The 15,904-nt window shown below is 41.6% G+C and overlaps 1 protein-coding gene across 2 annotated transcripts in view; it reads right to left on the reverse strand.

Annotated features, from left to right (window-relative positions):
- Positions 1-4,486: 4,486 nt before the first annotated feature.
- Positions 4,487-15,904, reverse strand: part of glis1b (GLIS family zinc finger 1b) — an 81,143-nt gene continuing 69,725 nt past the window's right edge. For both annotated transcript variants that reach the window (XM_084087222.1, XM_084087223.1), the window contains 3 exons: positions 7,280-7,440; positions 5,861-6,019; positions 4,487-5,339 (listed from right to left, as the gene is read on the reverse strand). In XM_084087222.1, coding sequence (XP_083943348.1) covers positions 5,206-5,339; positions 5,861-6,019; positions 7,280-7,440 — 454 coding nt within the window. In that variant the 3' untranslated portion in view covers positions 4,487-5,205. The remainder of the gene's footprint in view (positions 5,340-5,860; positions 6,020-7,279; positions 7,441-15,904) is intronic.

Raw genomic sequence — 15,904 nt, forward strand, 5'->3', positions numbered from 1 at the left:
GTAAAATATGTATTTTAGGTAGGAGGAGAATAGCATTTTTTGAGTTTTGATATTTGGGATAGTCGTCGGGCTACTTTTGGCTAGTTTTGTTATGCAGACCTGACTACATGCCATGCGCGCAGAAAGTGTCAAAGGGTGTTTGAAATGTGAATAAACAGCAGGCCTGACTTTAAATAATCCAAATCAGCTGTTTAGCCTGTAGATCGTTCAGTATTGCTTTTGCAACACAAAGACAAAATCATAATAGTAAGTAATTGAACCTATAAAACATATAATCAAATCAGGCTGCGCAATATCCGCAACAGGAGATTTGCAGTAACTGTTCGTGCGCAGTTTGCTGTTTCCAGCAGAGGTGGACAGTAACAAAGTACATTTACTTGAGTACTGTACTTAAGTACACTTTTTGAGTATCTACTTTACTTGAGTATTATTTTTTCTGGATACTTTTTACTACATTAGAAAGACAAATATCATACTTTTTACTCCACTACATTTCTGTCAAGGTCCTGTAGTAGAAAGTTGTGATTTTGGTTGCAGGGGTTGCATTTTGATTGGAAATTTAAGTCAGATTGACGTCAGAAACCGACGTCAGTTTGACGTCTGAACCCGACGTTGGATTTTGGTTGGAAATGAAAGTCGAGAGTTGACGTCAGAACCCGACTGATGTTGGTTTCTGACGTCAACCCGATTTTCATTTTCAACCACAATACAACGTCTGTCGACGCTGGAGATTAGCGTCAATCTATTGAGAGCACTTATTCAATCTCACATTCAATCCCACTACTGGAACTGTGTTCTAGAAATAAATTTGATATTGATATGAGGGTAGGTAGGCAGGCATAGATTCCTGAGGCATAAGGGACTGTAAGTATTACATAAAACAATGCAACAATAATAAAACAATGCATTGACATTTACTTTTTACTTTTGATACTTAAGTACTTTTAAAAACGAGTACTTCTGTACTTTTACTTAAGTAAAAATCGGTCTTTACAACTTTTACTTGTAACGGAGTAATATTTGACCAGTAGTATCTGTACTGTCACTCAAGTAAGGAAGTTGTGTACTTTGTCCACCACTGATTTCCAGCAATTAGTTACAGCAAAAACGCTGAATTCTAGGCATTAGAAGTAGCCCAGGCCTACTGACATCTATAATCAGTATGTAATGTAAATTCATTTTTCATAACTCTTCGGGTATCTCCAGGGATCACTGGCACAAGCTCTGTAAAACCGGAGGGAAAAGGAATAAAGTATGAACTGGGTCGCCCTCTCGCAAACACAAATATGCAATTCTTTATTTGACACGCATATTTCATTTATATAAAGAATAAAAGTAAATAACAGTAATCATTATCTGGAAACTTTTTAGATCGGTCCCCTGACATTGCGATATTTAATATTTATTTAAAATTTATGATATTTAAATATTTTTTACTTTAGGCCTATTTATTAATTCATCTGGTTACCAATAGTAAATTCAGATTGTAGGTCTTAGAACTACAAACTGACTATCTCTAATTTAATTACTTTAGTACTGACTTTTTAAAACATTGAGACATCCATTTAAAAATTTAAATCAGTATGGTCTAGTGAAAGAGTGACCGAGGGCCAAAGTTTTTATGTTATAAACTGACAAATTGGAGCATTTTGGTAGCTTCCAAATGTCTTGCTAACTAATTTTTTTCCTTCGTTGTCAGGACACTGAGTGTGTGTGTCAGTGCATTTAGAAGTATTAAAACCATGAGATGCCTTTAGACTGAGATCATGGAAGTGGTGCCTGGAAAGTTTCTCATAAATTTTGCGTCAAGTCTCTGATGTAACGCATTACTGGTAAACAAAACAATTTGCTTGAGCAGGGAAAACTGTTGAATTGACCTGTTCTTAAATGTCTGTCTCTTGGGTTACATAGACATTTTTCAGTTTTTACACATGGCATTCATCATGCCATGTGAATTATTTATTCTCTGTGGCCAAATCTAAACATGACATTGGTAAAATCCTACTCTGGAGGTTCTCTGGCTTTTTTTTCTTCTTCTTTTTTTTTTGTGCCACCTAATTGTGTCACTCTAACTCACAGATTGTACTCGCAAAACCAGGATTATTGACGTTGTGTAGAGTGCCTCCAACAATAAGCTTGTGAGAACCAAGACCCTGGTGAAGAACTGCATTGTTCTGGTGGACAGCACACTACAGACAGTGTTATAAAGCTCACTATGCCATTCCTCTGGGCCGCAAGAAAGGTGCAAAGCTGGTAGGTGTTCATTTCGTATAGCTCACTTTATAAATAGATGAGAATTTCTATTATTAGAGATTCAGCCTCAGATTGTTCATGGACATCTGCAATGCATATTGCACACAAAAATGACAAGAGCTTTTCCAAAACCACCAGCTCCAATATTATATTTACACAGATGTTATGCAAACTTTTCAAAGAGCTTGTAATTGCTTTGGTGATTTATGTTGATTAATATGGACTTTTGATGCCTGATATAGACAGTTATTTCCTTGCACGCAGGGGAAGAATGCACATACTAGTTGACAGTCACCTCTGTAGTCCTTTTTGTGTTCAAGCTAATATTAATATGGGTCAATATGGCATCTTAAGCAAGAATACATATTGTTTTCGAATTTAGCACTAATATTCAAGTCAGATATACAATGAATGACCGGGACATTGGTCCAACAATCGACATGAACGACATCAGAATCTTTGCCAGATAAACCATCTTGAAGCTTTTAACTTCATTAAAGGAAGGTCAGTTCCTGCAGGCTTCTCTGTGAGTTTTCCACACTTTTCCCATCATGGATCCTTTGAGACAATTATGATCATCTCCATTAAAAAAAAAAAAAAAAAATCATTGGCAAACAGTTGTTTTTTCAACAGCATTCATCCGCACCAGTCCATTCAATCCATAGTCCAAAGCAAATAACCATAACAGTATAAATCTTAAACCTCACCAACTGATTTAGTAAAGTCACAGGATGTTCTCATTTTTATGATCATTTGACACATTTCCCATTAGAACAAGAAACAAGACCAAGAAACTCCATTTTATGTTTCCCTCATGTTTATTTGACATCTGTTTATTTTTCTTGTTGTACAAAACCAGTCATAATGGTCTCAGTCAAAGACAAATCTTTGTTTAATTAGTAAGAGTCACAGTGCTTCTGTCTAAGAATTGCTTTTTAATGTTCTGCTTCCTCAGCCTGTATTGCGTCCAGGCCTGGCCAGTGTGGCAGAGCAGACGGAATCATGTTGGAAGAGAAAGAGCTGGAGTTCTACCTCCGGAAGACCAAAGAAAGACAAATAGACTCAAGCAATACAACCAGAACTCTACAGTATGAGCATTTAAGGGTGAAAGTGACTATGAATGTGCAAAAATGATTCAGGTAACCAGTGTGAATGATTACTTCCTAATGGGCTAACAAAATTGGCTGTTTTTGGGCATTTTGTCTTGAAATATTGCATTTTGCACAAAATAAAATTTCTTGTAAAGTACGGTCACTTCTGCATCCTGCACTAACTGCACATTCATGTTATATTTACTCTTACTATTTATTGTTTTTCTTTGTTCATTTATTTTCACTGTCACTTTGAGAGTCCAGTTTTAATATTAAATAAATCTTGTATAGCCTACATAGGCTTTTTTAAAGTGTGGAAATTATGATTAATTATTTTCCCATGTCTGAGTGTATAAAACAGTAATGTTCCAGTCTTAAAGGGTTAGTTCACCCAAAACTAAAAAAATTGTGTCATTAATTACTCGCCCTGATGTCGTTCCAACCCCGTAAGACCTTCGTTCATCTTCAGAACACAAATTAAGATCTTTTTGATGAAATCTGAGAGCTTTATATCCCGACTGCTACGCAACTGACACTTCGACGCTTCAAAAAGTTAATAAAGAGATCGTAAAACTAATCCATATGAATTGAAAGGTTTAGTACAAATTTTCTTAAAGACACGATCGCTTTTCTTTTCTTTTTTTTTTTTTTTTTGATGGACAGACTGAATTTAAGCTTTTATCCCTTTAAGGACAAAAGAGCTTCTAAGCGTAGAGCCCTGATTACATGAAACAATAAAATATACCATCTTAGTCTTTTAGGTTGCTGTATTTTCCATAGTCTTGTTTATTTTTTATATTTAGCAAATATTTACAACTTAAATGTTCATTATGAGATTTGTGAATGATGAGTGATCCTCATCCTCTCCAAAAGGGGGCAGACTTCCCCTATAGTCTGCAAGTCTTAAAAGGGTTTTTTTTCCGGCTCAGTCCATCATATGTTTGAGACTAGTTTCTAATAAAGTTTAGGGAACATATGCACATCATTTGCAAAATGTCTTGCCATTTGAGTCCCCAGTATATTTTATAGTATTTTAACAGAGTTTAATGATATTCAATGTGAGTAACGCCATGTTTGATTAGTCAAGCTCTTGACATAGCCTAATTACCATACCTAAAACATACAATCATGAGCATTAGACTGCAATATTCAAGAGTCATTTATTTTCAGAGATTGAGAGATTGACATCATTAATATTAAACAAACTGTACATTTTTTACATATGTTGAAAGTGTGGTGGATATTAAAAGCCATCAACCATCACAAAATAAAGAACTCTTTTTTTCTGGGATGATGACAACCAAATGACAAAGCAATACAAACATTTGCAAACATTCACTGACAAAACACAGCAACACTAAATAATTGTTTCCAACACAACAGCCAACAAATCAGAAAAAGAGCTCTGACAGGGAAATGTGGAACTCATCACTGATGAGCTGTGGTGGCTCTGAAGTTTCTATCAAACCGTTCCAAAGTCACAATTGGATCAGAGCTGACCAGCTGGATTTATTAAGACTAGTGATGCGGTGATGACGACAAGGGAGTATCTCATGAGACTTTGAACATATCTTTCAAAACACTGGGAAAAAAAGCACAATTTCATAACATCCCACAAATAAACACACTCAACAACACAGAGCCCTCATTATTTAACCTTCATTGCAGGGGAATAGCAGCTTTTCGGGTCGTCAAGGAAGCAGATAATATCTCAGTCCAATGAGGTGATTCAATAATGCATTTTAAGGGATAAAAAAAAAACGGAATCTCTGACAGGTTGAAACTGCGTTGATGGAAGAAAAGAATAAAAAAGACTGTTTGGTCTGAAAGAAGTGTTGATGGCCGACAGGATGACCTAATTCTACGTCTCGGTGTACACTGAAGACATTTGGCTCAAGCCGCGATCGAAGCCGCCCACCTGAAAGAAAACACTTTCCTCTGTGCCCGGCGAGAACTGGCAACCTGACCCTATGATGTCGGGCACCAAGCTGAAACCTTTGCATTAAGAAAAAGAGAACATAAGGAAAAATGTGTTATACTTTCATTAAACACTCTCAGAAAATGTGCACAAATTGTCCCATTAGATAATCACTAAATGCCACTAATGAGTTTTGAGAAACGCAAGCCAGATCAGTTGACCTGTTTCTAACCATATTGCATATTACTGGTCCTGAAATGAATCTACTGTTCATTTCAGTCGTGCTTCAGTGTTATATTGCTTAATAATAACAGGATTTGTGGAGGTAAAGGTGCAGTCATTTTCACAGGCGAAATCCTGTCATTACAAAAGGAATCTGCGCAATCAGGAATTTCATGTGAGGGTGAACGATATCCCCACGCAGATTTCATAATGGGTTCAAGTTGGTAACACAAATTTGCAGTGTTGACCAACAGAAAGCTTCTTAGATTGAAAGTGAAAGTTCTTAGTTCTTTGTGATCTGTGCTTTATACATCACTACACTGTTGACAATTGACCTCTCCTGCCCAAGAAATTTCACCAAAATGTATTTGCGTACCTGTGGAAGAGGTGTTGGTGGAACAGCTCATGTGGAAGCCGTTGTGTGGGTTTGTGTTGAAGCTGTGAGACTCTGCAGGTTGATGGCCGCCGCTGATGGACTGGTCCATTCGGTAGCTGTCACCAAAATGGAAACAGCTCTGGAAGTTACCACGGTAATCTGTAAACAAACATTTATAGAAAACACAATATATAAGCATTAGAATGAAATGTCATTCAATTGTGGCTTTAGATTCAAAACTTAAAATAGCTCTTTAACAATGTAGCAAAAACCACGACTGTAACAGTCTTCCTGTTTGTATTTCTATTTTTGGACTTTTCCCTCTTTCTCCAAGTTTGCTTCCAGAAGTGTTCAACAAGTAGTCTCGTTAGGATGGGGGTCTTGGATTTGAGGTGGTACACACATGTACATCTGTGTCCTGTCAGGGAAGTTGAGCGTTTCTCCTTTAGCAGTTCTTTTGACAGACAGCTTAGCTGTTTTGGACTGGGTGGTTTTAGAGCAAAAAGCTTCCTCTTGTGGTTCCAGGCGTCTCTTTCAGCCCACATATTCTGGCTAATACACAGAGCACTGCAGAGACCATGCCAGTTCTCATGAGCTGATATTATAAACAGGTATATTCCAATAGATCAGGAGTAAAGGCAGGGGATGGGTGCTATGAGTTGTACATGCTTAGAGTCACCATGAAATCAATATTGATCATGAAAAAAAAAAAATTCAATGAAATGCTACAGTGTTTATTATAGATCATTTTGAATTGGCACATCAGTTTAAATATTTAAAGCCTACTGTATCATATTTGATATGCAAATTTCTAAGGCCTCGAAATTATCAACATGATCAAAACCTTTTGTACACACTCTTCGGTTACACTTTATTTTGATGGTTCACTAACTCTCATTAGAGTATTAGTAGACTGTTAGATTAGGGATAGGTGTTAGGGTTCGGGTCTAGTAGAATAAGTTGGAATGCAGATGAAAAGTTACTTATAGTCAGTAGAATGTCTGTTGGGGACCATCACAATAAAGAGTTAGCAGATATTAAGCAGACAGTCTAATGACAACTGTCATTATATGCATTTTATGTAAGTTGCCTGCTATTTATAAAATAAAATAAAAATAAAATGCATTATACCACTATTAATCTCATTGATTTACATTAGGCCATATTAAAAACTGCACCAAATTGCTAACATTTTTCTCAGTTTTTTTCCAAATATAGTAGCTCTATATTCTCTATATCATATTATATGAGCCATAAAAGCCTGATGTATGAAATATACTAATTTTTTTTTAGATTTTGTTTAAAGGTTCAATAAAGTGCTGGACTTTTAATGTGATTAACAGTGTGAATACTTGAACAAGATCCACCCAGTAAAATCCGATCAAACAATCTCTGAAAATGACACGTACGGTCTCGTACCCTCACTTGTAGGCAGGTTGTGGAAGGTGGAATAGGGTTTATGATGAGTGTGGAGGTGTTGCTGGTTGGTAGAGGAGTTCTGTTGCTTCTCTAGTGTTGGTGGAGGAGATGTAGCGGCCTTCAGCAGACTGATCCCTGGAGACAGCAAAGCTCCAGATAACCTAAGACAGAGAGTGAACGTTAACTATTAAGATTAATGGTGAAAGATAAGCAGGCCAAAAAACACACCATAAAATTTAATATGGAGTATACAACTTTTATTACAAGAGTCTTCTGAATGTTATTAAAAGGAACTTTAGAGCCTCACCCCATCTTACCTTTAACCATGCGAAAGATCTGAAAGTATTACTTTAGAAAGAGTCACATAGCCTTAAGTAAAACATTATTTATTTATTTTATTCATTTATTTTTTATTTACTCTAACATGCTTCATCCTATTCCAATTCTTGTTATAATGGAAAGTCATGAGCCTGGTTTTGATTGAGTACAAGCCTGTTCTTCACTCCAGATGCCACTTCTCCATAACATGCCCCTGACTTACTGTACACTGTGATGGCTCTGGGGAAGCTATGATAGCTTGCTCATGCTTGCACACAATGGAACAAATAAAGGCTTTGTTAGTGCCATTAGATGCAGCTGTCACAAGCAAGTCTTCAAATATGCAAAACTGAGTTTAAGCAAGACACGAAGTGCCAACCAATGGCCCTGTGAAGTCGTTCCTGCCCCCCTAAGTCAAGGCCCTATGCCTTTAGTGCACACATCAAAGAGTCATATTCTGAATTTCAGAAATGAACAGAGAACAAAAACAAACTCAAAGAATCGCCCGTTTAAACAGAAGTATGACTAACAGATGCTCATCATGATACAGTTATAGAGAGATATTATGAGGACATATACAGCTGTAATGTAAGACATTGAGGAACAGAGGAAATAAAAAAATAAATGCACTTTACTGCCTGTTCGGTCTCGCTAATGATATATGAGATCAGTATTTATAAATATGTTCACTTTTGTTACTTTTTTTTTTTTTAAAACCTTATGGAATAAATAAAGGTATATATGCTAGTCTACTCCTGATCTGATAAAATTCACTTTTAGAGTGAATCAGTAAATTTTCAGTAAAATTTTATTTACCAATTACACAATAAATGTATCAAAAATGACTGTAAAGACATTTACATTGTGAAAAACAATTGTAAATAAATGCTGTTTAACAAAGAAATATGAAAAAGATTTATTACAGTAACCACAAAAATATTAAGCAGCAAAACTGTTCCCTTTCAAGGGAACTCGCGTTGCGTCGAGATTGACGCTATGGGGAACGCCTTGCGTGATGATGTCTTGAAGCACATGTAAAATCAGTCCAATGGTGTGGCGGAACGTCAGAGGCGGGTGACGTCACGTACCAGGAAACTATAAAGCCTGCCCGAAAACAGAAAGCGAAAGCTTCTCTGTCTTCAGTAGCGCTCTATGTGAAATCTGTCTCGTTATTTGGTGTTGTTTGGCTTTATATCATATCTATATATATATATAAAGTCATGGCGAGCAAGCAGCAGTTCAAACAGTGTGTGCACCCCTGCCCGCGTTATTTAACGGGTGGGGACACTCACGTTTTGTGTGTTGCTTGTTTGGGTGAAGAGCATGCCCAGTCAGCACTCGAGGGTGCTGGCTGTGAGCATTGTGACGTGCTCCCTTTGCGTACGCTCCGATCCCGCCTGGCGTTCTTTAGCGGGGACGCTCAGGCTCGCGTTCCCCAGGGCTCTGGTCCCGCCGCTGCCGAGGCACGGCGCCGATCACAGACCTGGGGTTCGCAAATGGATGTATCAGCGGGGTTTGAGACGGGCCCAGCCCTATCTCAGCCTTCACCTGATAGATCCAGTGCCTCTTCTCGGGGTTCGGAAGCACGCGTTGCGGTTCCTTCCGCCCCGATAGAGGCACCAATATTGCAACTATCCAGTTCTGAGGAGCTGGATGTTGTCAGTATTGATGCTGAGTCTGAGGATTCGCCACCTCAGTCTCACGCATTTGAAGAGCTCTTAGAGGTGGTGACTAGAGCAGTTGAGAGATTATGTATTGAGTGGCCAGCTGATAGGCAGGACGTTCGTTCTAAAAGTAAGCTCGACGAATGCTTCCTGCCAACTAGATCACAGCCTCAGCGCAAGAGCCTGCCGTTTTTCCCCGATCTCCACACCGAGGTGTCGAGATTGTGGGAGAAACCGGTTTCATACAGAGTGTAAACTGCACAAACATCCAATTACTCTTCCATTTCTAATTATAAAGAGTATGGTTATGGGGAAATGCCGAAGGTGGAGGAGACGCTCGCGAATTATCTCTCTCCAGCGACGGCATCTTCCCTAAAGGCTCCAGCTCTGCCCACTAAGCCCGTCAGAGTGACATCCTCTCTGGTGGGCAAGGCTTATTCCGCTTCTGGTCAGGCTGCAGCGTGTCTTCACACCATGTCACTTTTGCAAGCCTATCAAGCTGAATTATTGAGCGATCTAGATGAGGGCGGGGGGATTGGTCCTGAGGTTGTTTGTGAACTTCGTAGAGCCACAGATTTGTCTCTCAGGGCCACCAAGGAGACCGCTAAATCCATCGGGCGGTCTATGGCAGCCCTGGTGGCCACTGAGAGGCATCTGTGGCTCAACCTCAGTAACATCAAAGAGAAAGAAAAGAATATTCTTTTGGATTCGCCTGTTTCTACGTCAGGTCTCTTTGGTAATGCTGTCAATTCTGCTGTTGAGAAATTTCAAGAAGCATCTAAGCAGGCAGCTGCCCTTCAAAAACTCCTTCCCCGCCGCTCTTATCAAGAGGCTGCTGAGCGGGAGCAGCCTCACACATCCAGAATGAGCTCACATGCATCACATCGTGCCACTCAGAAACAAAGCGTTTCCTCCCGTGCTCCCCCACAAAAATCACGGGGACACGGAGGGCGCTCTCAAACCCAGCAGCCTTCGAGGGGTAGAACGGATCTGCGGACCGTTATTATCGCCAAGAAGGCTGCGGGGAAGAAATCCTGACGCTCGAGGGCTCAGGAAAATGAGGGTAGTCCCCCCCGAAGTAGAGCGGTCAACACCTCTTTTTACGGTGCCCGTCTCTCTTCGGTGCCCTCAGGGGACCGTTCTGCCAACCCTGCCACCTCTGGTGTTTCAGGGCGCAGCGGTCTCTGGCGAGCACATATCTCAAGGACCACCCGAAGACGTAGTGGCCTCGAGATGCCCGCCCCCTCTAAGGAGGGTATTAGAGCAGTCCGTTCAGTCGTTCCCTGCCGGTGCGCCATTACAGGGCGACGAACCGACTATTCAACAACAACAAAATCCAGAAACCAGTCTCGTGAGACTGGTACCTCTAGTAGAATCTTTGACAGCGTGGAAGCTACTGCCAAATGTTTCTCGTTGGGTCCTGCAGACCGTAGAAAAAGGGTATCAAATACAGTTTGGGTCTCGCCCACCTCGGTTTATGGGGGTCCTATCCACAGTGGTGGCCCCCAAGCAGGTTCTGGTTATGGAACAGGAAGTGAACACTCTGTTAGAGAAAGGGGCCATAGAATATGTACCTCCCTCCAGCAGGGAAGCCGGGTTTTACAGTCGGTACTTCCTAGTTCCAAAAAAGGACGGGGGATTGCGTCCCATTCTGGATCTTCGAGTTCTAAACGAGTCAGTTATGCAGCTCAAGTTCAAAATGTTAACACTGAGACAGATCGTGCCACAGATCAGGTCCGAGGACTGGTTTGTCACGATAGATCTCAAAGACGCATATTTCCATGTTTCCATCCGTCCTTATCACAGGAAGTTCCTGAGGTTTGCTTTCGGGGGCAAAGCTTACCAATATCGAGTTCTTCCATTCGGTCTAGCTTTATCACCCCGCACTTTCACCAAATGCGTGGATGCAGCTCTGGCGCCCCTGCGCCTTCAGGGTATTTGCATCATGAATTACATCGACGATTGGTTGATTCTAGCTCAGTCGCATCAGATGGCGGTTCGGCATCGAGATGTTGTTCTCGCACATATGGAGGAGTTGGGGTTACGGCTAAACGCCAAGAAGAGTGTGCTCACTCCACTTCAGAGGACCACTTTTCTGGGTGTAGTTTGGGATTCGGTGTCGATGCAGGTGCGCCTGTCTCCACCACGCATAGAGTCCATCCTTGCAGCTGTAAAGAGTATAAAGCTAGGCCAGTCACTCACTGTCAAACAGTTTCAGAGACTGTTGGGCCTTATGGCAGCAGCTTCCAACGTGATACCTTTTGGACTACTGCACATGAGGCCCCTGCAGTGGTGGCTCAGGACCAAGGGGTTTTCCCCGAGGGGCAACCCGTTTCGCAAAATCAAGGTCACGCGGCGCTGCTTACGTGGCCCTGGCTATGTGGAAGAAACCTTGGTTCCTGTCCCAAGGTCCCCTTGTCGTCGTAAGATGCTAACGACGGATGCTTCCCTCACGGGTTGGGGAGCGATCCTACAGGGTCGTTCAACTCAGGGTCTGTGGAGAGACCATCATCTATCATGGCACATCAACCGCCTGGAGATGTTGGCTGTATTTCTAGCTCTCAAGCATTTTCTCACAGATCTCAGGGGACACCATGTTTTAGTTCACACAGACAACACATCGGTAGTCGCCTACATAAATCATCAAGGGGGTTTGCGCTCACGCCCATTATGCAAGTTGGCACGCCATATCCTCTTGTGGTCCCAGGACAAGCTGTTGTCGCTCAGAGCAGCTTACATTCCTGGGGACCAGAATTTAGGAGCAGACATTCTGTCGAGACTGAAGCCAGGGGAATGGAGGCTCCACCCCGAGGTGGTGGAGCAGATATGGAGGGTGTTTGGCTGAGCACAAGTGGATCTGTTTGCGTCTCGAGAGACGTCTCACTGTCCACTTTGGTTCTCCCTCACGCATCCAGTTCCTCTGGGACTGGATGCTATGGTACAGACGTGGCCGAGGCTACGTCTATATGCTTTTCCCCCGATTGCTCTGCTCCCGGGAGTTCTGGAGAGAGTTCGCAGGGACCGGATTCACCTACTTCTTGTTGCCCCGCGCTGGCCGGGCAGAGTATGGTTCCCCGATCTCGTGTCTCTCCTCGACGGGCCTCCCCTGGAGCTACCCATCAGGAGGGACCTGCTGTCCCAAGCGGAGGGCTCGATATTTCACCCCCGACCAGAACTGTGGAAGCTGTGGGCTTGGCCTCTGAGGGGGCCCAGCTCATAGAGTCAGGTCTCTCGACTGAGGTCGTAGAGACCATTCTACATTCCAGAGCTCCCTCCACGAGGAAACTTTATGCCCTGAAGTGGAGAGTTTTCACTTCCTGGTGTAGTGACCGTCGGTTGGACCCAGTTAACTGCCCAGTTGGTACAGTGCTGGAGTTCCTGCAGGAGCGGTTCACTGCAGGTCTAACCCCGTCCACCTTAAAGGTTTATGTGGCGGCCATAGGTGCTTACCACATTCCTTTGGGTGGAATGTCTGTGGGGAAGGACCCTCTGGTATCTCGTTTCCTTCGTGGCACTTTGAGGCTGAGGCCTGCAGCTCGTTCCAGGGTGCCCTCTTGGGATTTGGCTGTTGCTCTCCAAGGCCTTTCCCTGGCCCCTTTCGAGCCTATAGAGGATGTTCCGGTCAAATTTCTGACACTGAAAGCTCTTTTTCTCCTCGCTATTTCTTCTCTCAAGAGAATAGGGGATTTACAGGCATTGTCAGTTGCTCCCTCATGCTTAGAGTTTGCACCTGGTATGGTCAAAGCATTTCTCCATCCTAGGCCAGGTTATATCCCAAAGGTTCCCACTAATGTGGCTAGACCTATTATTCTGCAGGCCTTCTGTCCTCCTCCCTTTCAGAATGCGGACCAGGAAAGAAATAATTTGCTCTGCCCTGTTCGGGCGTTAGATGCTTATGTCCACAGAGCTGCCCTGTGGCGTAAAACTGATCAATTATTTGTGTGTTTCGGGCCCCCAAATAAGGGGTCCCCTGTATCTAAGCAAAGAATGAGCAAGTGGGTGGTTGAGGCCATTTCACTTGCTTATGAGGTGGCCGGACAGCCTTCTCCTTTGGCTGTCCGGTCTCACTCTACAAGGAGTATGGCGGCCTCCAAGGCCCTTATATCTGGAGTTTCCATTCAAGATGTTTGTGATGCGGCAGGCTGGTCCTCACCGCACACCTTCGTCAGATTTTACTCGTTGGACCTGGACTCTACACCAGGGTCTCAGGTTTTGTCATCCTAGTGCTGCTCACTTGATTTCACACAGGACAGACATTTGCAGCTATGGTGGCGTTGGTATAAGACGTTCCCCATAGCGTCAATCTCGACGCAACGCGAGTTCCCTTGAGAGGGAACGCCTCGGTTACGACTGTAACCTCGGTTCCCTGAAGAGGGAACGAGCGTTGCGTCACCTTGCCATATCTCCTTCATGCCTGTCAGCGACTACTTCAGACTTTACGAAGCTTTCGCTTTCTGTTTTCGGGCAGGCTTTATAGTTTCCTGGTACGTGACGTCACCCGCCTCTGACGTTCCGCCACACCATTGGACTGATTTTACATGTGCTTCAAGACATCATCACGCAAGGCGTTCCCCATAGCGTCAATCTCGACGCAACGCTCGTTCCCTCTTCAGGGAACCGAGGTTACAGTCGTAACTGAGGCGTTTTCAACATTGATAGTAATAATAAATCTTTCTTGAGCACCAAATCAGCAAATTAGAATTATTTCTGAAGGATCATGTGACACTGAACACTGGAGTAATGATGCTGAAAATTCTGATTTGCATCACAGGAGTAAATACAATTTTAAAATGTATTAAAATAGAAAACAGTTATTTGGAATTGTAATAATATTTATACTTTGATAACACTTTATTTTACAGTGTCCTTGTATGTTACATGTACTTACCATAGCAGTAACAGTAAATTATGCATAATTACATGTAACTAACCCTCAACCAAACCATAATCCTACCCTAACCCTATAGTAAGTACATGTTGTTAATTAATTACTCAGTACTTAAATATTTAATTACACTGTAACAATGACACCTTAAAATAATGTGTAACCGAAACTTCTTACAAAAACATTAAACAAATCTCACCAACCCCAAACTTTGATCAGTATTGTACACATTCATATCAGTCTTTCTTATCAAGGAAAATGAACCTGATGACTACACCAATTTTTGTCCAATTAATTGCTCTCTATAATGAGAATGTCCCTCCCCTTAATATCATGTGCAACTGACAAGAAAGCAGCAAATTATGTTAATTGCTTTGACAGCAACTAAAGCATAGTGGCTATTTTAAAAGAAAAGGCACAGGCCTTTCGTTATGAGTGCACCTTTAAGTGCATTTAAACATACACATAATAAATAGCATTTAAATTGTCTTTTTGTATCCACAGATTTAAGACCTAGCAAAGCGCTAATGTAGAATTTGGACTCCAATGACATGATAATTGGTTTTTATTTATGCTCCAGGCCTCATGTGGGAGTGATGTTTCCCATTGTTCATTTGCCCAGAATCTGATAAGGACTTCCTTGGCTGTTACATCTGTAAGACCATTATGTCGTTTTTCACTGTTAGCCAAATTCACATTCCAAGGACTTGGTTTCATCATAAGTGCATTAAAAAAAATTAATAATCCACAAATTGTTTTAACTGTGCTCGGATGTAACCCCATGAGTCACAGGGCTCTCCTCACACAGCCTCAAAGTCTAATGCACTAACATATTTCACAAGGCATGCAGCAAAGGAATTAGCGTTAGCGGGCTAGCTTGTGTTTGTATGAGGAAAGCGGTTCCGATAGTCGCTGACGTGACGTGAGGCGCATGTGTTTCTGCGAGAGCACGGCGGCAGCGTTCCCCTGGGAGCTGCTGTCAGCACAAGCTCAGGAAACAGTTATACTGTTCATATTTTTACAAGCAGCCTCTATGTGCAGCTAAAGTGAATCATGCTATAATCACTGCCAGCTGCAGCTCGCTAAGGCTCCAGGAATGAGGGGAATCTTTCATATGCAGGATTAATATCTCCCTTCGGTATTTACCTTCACTGATCATCTGCTTTCACCTTTGCAGACTCGTTTTTTTTTACTATACCGCCTGTCTCTCACGTCATAAGAGCTTTATATGGCCGCTGACCTATGGATCATCCAAAAGTTCATGTTCACCAAAGTGATATAAAAAGCATTTGGCTTGCTCAAGTATAACACTTAAAACCTCCCTATAAGGAAAGAAAAGTCCAGTTGAGATGGAGGACTGATGCTGGAAGACTTTTACATTGTTCTAAAAGATTTCTATTTCAAATAGATGCTGTTCTTTTGAACTTTTCTTTCATCAAAGAATCCTGAAAAAATCGGAATATTAGAATGATTTCTGAAGGATCATGTGGCACTGAATACTGGATTAATGATGCTGAAAATTCAGCGTTGCCATCACAGGAAGAACTTATATTTTAAATTAAATTAATCTAAAAAACAGTGATTTTAAATTATGATTTCACAATATTAGGCTACTTCTAGCACACAGTGTTTGTATTGCAAAAAACTGTATCTTATTGCCAACTACTTGCAATAAAATTCAATCCGTTTTTATGCAGTGGTTTAGTGGTTACTAAAGGCATATTTAAAGTCCCCATGTAATCGAAATTTAAGTTTTTT

The sequence above is a fragment of the Abramis brama genome (genome assembly GCF_963993115.1).
Source record: "Abramis brama genome assembly, chromosome: 16".
Lineage (NCBI taxonomy): Eukaryota > Metazoa > Chordata > Actinopteri > Cypriniformes > Leuciscidae > Abramis > Abramis brama.